At 39.6% G+C, this 5,055-nt stretch overlaps 1 protein-coding gene across 1 annotated transcript; it reads right to left on the bottom strand.

Annotated features, from left to right (window-relative positions):
- Positions 1–296: 296 nt before the first annotated feature.
- Positions 297–3,749, bottom strand: mdfic2 (MyoD family inhibitor domain containing 2). Its single transcript, XM_047026622.1, has 3 exons — positions 3,734–3,749; positions 1,834–2,073; positions 297–547 (listed from the first exon to the last, which is right to left on the bottom strand). The coding sequence occupies exons 1-3, from the start codon at positions 3,747–3,749 to the stop codon at positions 297–299; spliced, it is 507 nt and encodes a 168-aa protein (XP_046882578.1).
- Between the last annotated feature and the right edge of the window lie 1,306 nt (positions 3,750–5,055).

Here is a 5,055-nt window from a genome sequence, read left to right as displayed (position 1 = left end):
TTCTGGTAATCATCTGGCGTGATCAACATTTTTGTGAACTGTATAAAAACACCAAACGGTAGGGGTCAAGGTTGCCCCCTCAGTCTTGACTTCAAAAAACAGCCATCGACCCTCAGTTCTGGGAACCATGAGCCCTGCAATCCCCACAGGGGCATTGGACTATGTCCCCTTGTTAGCAGAAAACTGTGAGCCATTCCATATAACTCAACATACAGCTGGTCTGGCCATCCTGCCGTAATGATACAGCAGGCCAGTGTCAAGTAAGGCCGGCCAGGTCTCTTGTTGTATGTTGTACATTAGTGGTAGCATATCTCAGACATCTCCATAGCAAGCTCCAGACACTCCCCTGTGTCGTGACAGGCATCACATATACCACAGTCAAAGTCACAGTTCCAGTTATCGCTAGGTGTGTTATCCACTGTGATGATGAACTGTTGGTAGGCGGGGCAGCAGCTGTAGGTGACTCTCTCACATGAGGCTGGCAGCATGAGGAACAAGTCATAGAATCTGCAGAAGAGGCACTTCAGGATGATACCTGCACAGTCAACTGTAAAATAGGAAACAAAATTGACACTTTGTATACGTGACCTGGATCAAACTAATACTCTCAGTTGTGGCAATTGCAGTTCCTGTGCTACAAAAAATAACCTAAGTGAAATTCAGAATGTATTTAAGCGGGGGTACTCTCAATCGATTACTGTGACCCATTTTAAAGTCGATGGTTTGAAGGTGTTTCAAGTTCAATGCTTTTAATGTCTTATCTGTACGGTCTTTCCACTTGAAAAATAGATTGTTGGTGATCCTAAAAGTATGGTACTGGACTTGTTGTTTGTAACTTTTAAAAGCTTCCTCTTCCTCCCTAAGCCATCTTGTACACATGCATAATTAAAGAAATCACCTCTCTCTGCCTCACAGTTGGACAATGGAGAAAGCTGTGTGGAGACATAATCAATTACCAACAGTCTCTTCGATATAGCTGTCTCATGAGGAACATTTCCACAGTGCACTGTACGGTTACAAAACAATGTGCAGTGTGCCTTCCCAACACCCTTTGCAAAATCGAGTCCCTCATGGGTGACATCAAGCATGAGATCACTGGGTTATAATGATGACCATGAACAGACAAGAGTACTGTCTGCAGGGGCTGCTGGGAAATGTTTATGGAGGAGAGTCTCAGTACAGTTTGTACATCACTTTGCACAAGGATACAGTGCTGGGAGGATGTTTTAAACAACACCATTCAAACATGTTGCTAACTATGTAAGTCTAGTTTGGAACATATTTGGAAAGGACTGCTTTATGTAATCAGTACTGTTGTTTTGCTGATCAATGCTGTTAATAATTTAAGTACATAAGTACATATGTAATCAATTATGTTCCTTCATTCAGTGAAAGTGTTTTTTACTGTTGTGACCAGCTAGTTTTTTTTCTGTAAATTCTGTGTCTGAATTATTCAAAGATTTTAATAATTAATCATTGAAAAATGCATTTAAACATGGTAGAGCAAAGTGAAGTGCGGTATAAACCTCGCAATATGTCATAGTTTCAATTCTTCAAAAAAACCTCTGAGGGCCTTGAGAATGACTGTCTGTATGGTACAATTAAACTACAAATGAATTGAATATCTGTTTTATTGATGAAAGTGCAATTTCAAGATTAATTTCATGAATGTTTAAGGTTCTGCACATTCCTACACAGAAACACTACACTCACTGGCTATAAAATACTTGCTACTGGAATGATCCTGTTCCATTCTGTGGAGTGTACACATGTAGGTTACTGAATATCTGACTAGTGCAAGTGCATCAGACTCTGGTGAATAATGTCACTCACTGCCCGTGTCGATCTGATGGGCGGAGAGAGATTCTGAGGATGAGGAGGTGGACTTCCTGCTGTACTTTGGCATGGTGAACAGAGAAGATGAAGGGATGTCACACTCCCGCGGCTGGTGAGATTCATTGGGCTCTTCATCTGTGTTGGCCTTCCCAGGTTCACAGTCATGAATGACGCCGATTATCCGCACACTGCCTGGAGCCTCCGTCTGAACTCCCTCTGTGAGGGAAGGATTTCCCTCTGGGGGCAGATTTTTTGGGGGGATTGTTTGAGTTAGTATTTAAAATTGAATGAATAAATGTCTACCATTATCACATCACTTATTCCATTGATCAAGATGATTTAGTTCATGAGGATATTTAAGAAGTTATTCAGTGGCAAGGCTATTAGGCAGAGGGAAATTATTGATTGAAAACTCAGATGAAGTGACCTCTTGTGTTAAAACTGACAACTGTCTAGTGCTTCTGGATAACAGCTGGGCTTGGTTGTAATTTCTATGGCGGCCATTAGCATGAGCATAAATGTACACACTAATGTAAGCAGAACTCTACAGCTATTTCAGGAACTACTGTGGTTATCAGGCAGTGCTAACACTCAAGTAAGCTTCACTCCATTTTGGTTGATTATTTGATGGCAGAGCCAACCCAACCTGTCTTTGAGGAAATCAAAACACAAATGAGTGATGAGTCTTGAGTATGCATGGGTGTGGTACATCACTCTGATGGTGGGAGCTAATACAATTCGCTACATAGTTTTAGAGCATATGGAGTTGCTGGTAACATAAAAACGTCAATCTATAACTGGTGGTATGTAAGCTTTACAACAATGCCTTGGAGTTGTATACTGTACTGTAGCTTTAGAATCAGTTCTACCATACACAGTGTCTGGAAAACAGAGTGCAAACTATATGTTATTAATTAGGTAACAAATGCTGCTGGAAGGTGCCTGTGACCATTACCTGATTGAGAAATAAGGCTTGCAGGCATGATACATTTTTCATTTATTTTCTTCAATACTACACTGCCTCACTCACTGATTAGAAATAACAAAGTGTACCCTTTCTCTGGTACATTTATTTACACATTTTCTAAACCGACAACTGCTCAATCCAGACAGAAAACGTACCTTCTCTAACCAGACAACATCTCTCCTCTCCCTTCTGTTCAATTTGTTTTCCTCTTTCCTCATTTCTTTTTGGATTTTGATCTTCCATTTGATCTGCTGCAGCATACATCAATAATAGAGTACATTCATAACAACAGCATTGGTTTAGGATACTCAGTTACCAACACACCTATATTACATAGATCTAAAAGAAAAAATTATATTTTGAAACCAAAGATTTGAATAGCTTTGGTCACGCACGCATGTGTGCGCACTTACACGCAAAGAAGTGTTGACTGCTATTTTCCAACGGTTCAAACATTTGAAAGACACAACGAAGTTATCCAAATATGCATTGTCACTATCACAATGACTAGTAGTTTTTCTACTCTTTTTCGAGATAAGAAAGAAACGCAGGTGTCTGAAGTTAACCCAAAACAATTGTTTTGTGAATGGTTTAATATCCAACGCACCTGTATTTGTCAGTGTAATCCTGGACAATCGTGGACCAATTCTCCGGTCGCCAAAGTAATTATTGCCTCGTGCGCAAGCTATCTCAGGTCTCAAGATATGTTTCATCTGGCCTGCTGCCCGACCCACCCTGTTGTTCTGATGATGCTAGCAATATCCTACATTTATTATACTCTTTGTGAAGACCATTTCCGTTATGTTGAGAGTTTTACAAACTTTCCTGCCAAGTTTTTATGAACCGAAGGCAGGTTCCGATCATTTAAAACTGATATGGCTAAAGCTATGACAATGACAGTTTTTGGAGTAGCCCACAGTTTGACTTTACCTGTCTCAGGAGTCATACTACAGACCATGCAGTGTAAGGTGAGTTTATGTTCTTGATAAAAATGTTTCGCACGCCATATTCAAGCTATGATGTATTAAATTCTATCTGCATTAAAATGTCTCTGAGGTACTACCAAACACTAATTAGAATCAGCATTGGGTTGCATTTTAAAAGAAAGCCCTGCTGCGTTGCATAGGTTTAGAAAGGGGAAGCTAATTCAAAAAATAAGATGTGAAAGTATTTATCTATATAGCTCCAATTATACCTTGCACAAAAATGATGCAATGAGGAGAAGCTTGAAAGGATGAATTCCTTTATAGGCCTACACACAAACACACACCTGCTTTTGATTATAGTTTTCCTCTGTGTGATTGTTAATGTTCATTGAAACAACCTATCATCAATCCAAATCAATCACATAATGCTGCAATGACATGACTTGATTCATTAGGCTTCGACGTAAATGTTTTAACCATGAGATATGCCGAGGCCTGGGCTTACAGAAAAGTCGTAGTGGCTGATATGGCACCCATAAGAGCTTTTTTTAATGAAGACCAATTTGAACGCCAGCATCTAAGATCAGGTCCAAAGACAAATAATACTACATCTAGGTGACAGTTTACAGACCGATCCAAACCACTTGTAAACTACTCGATCATTTACACTGATAACAACCTCCCCATCCTCGTCCTGTTTGTGTGTGCGGTCTTGACACCTGTTTCAAGGCGAGGGATGCCTTACTAAATCTGAGTACCGGTAGTCTCAGTGTCTTGGAATGCAGAACATAGGTGCAAAGGTGTGTTTTGTAATGAGATCTGGTGAGAGAAACAGTCAGACATTCTGGTGAGGTGAACAGACTTTCCGTCACTTTGTGGAAAGACAAACAAAAGAATATCATGCAATCGTATTTCAATCTTTTCTTTGCTTAAATTACATCTACCCTGTATTGTATGACAGTACTTCCATACAAATGGTGTCGTTTACAAGTATTTGAAAATAACTACCGGTACTTGATGTAGTCTTTCCAAACAAGAATTTGTCTATCTTGCTATGAAGGTCCTGTCTGAGAAACCTATATGTTTTTAAACATCTATTTTGGCATATTATCAACTCAGTGAAAACTGAGCTAAGTCAGCTGTCATCAATGCTAACATTAAAGTGTTTCCATACAGGATTAGGTGGTAATCCTTAACAAATCACCAAGGAGAATTGGTCCTTACTTGAGAGAGGATAAGGCATGGATTCAAAGAAACCATTTGTCACTGGCGTTGAATGATCTAGGTAAGACACATTTGGAAAGTGTATCTAAATGTGACATATTT

Source organism: Hypomesus transpacificus, chromosome 9 (assembly GCF_021917145.1).
Source record: "Hypomesus transpacificus isolate Combined female chromosome 9, fHypTra1, whole genome shotgun sequence".
NCBI lineage: Eukaryota > Metazoa > Chordata > Actinopteri > Osmeriformes > Osmeridae > Hypomesus > Hypomesus transpacificus.
Note: the sequence above shows the minus strand (reverse complement) of the source record. Positions and strands in the feature narration are given on the sequence as shown.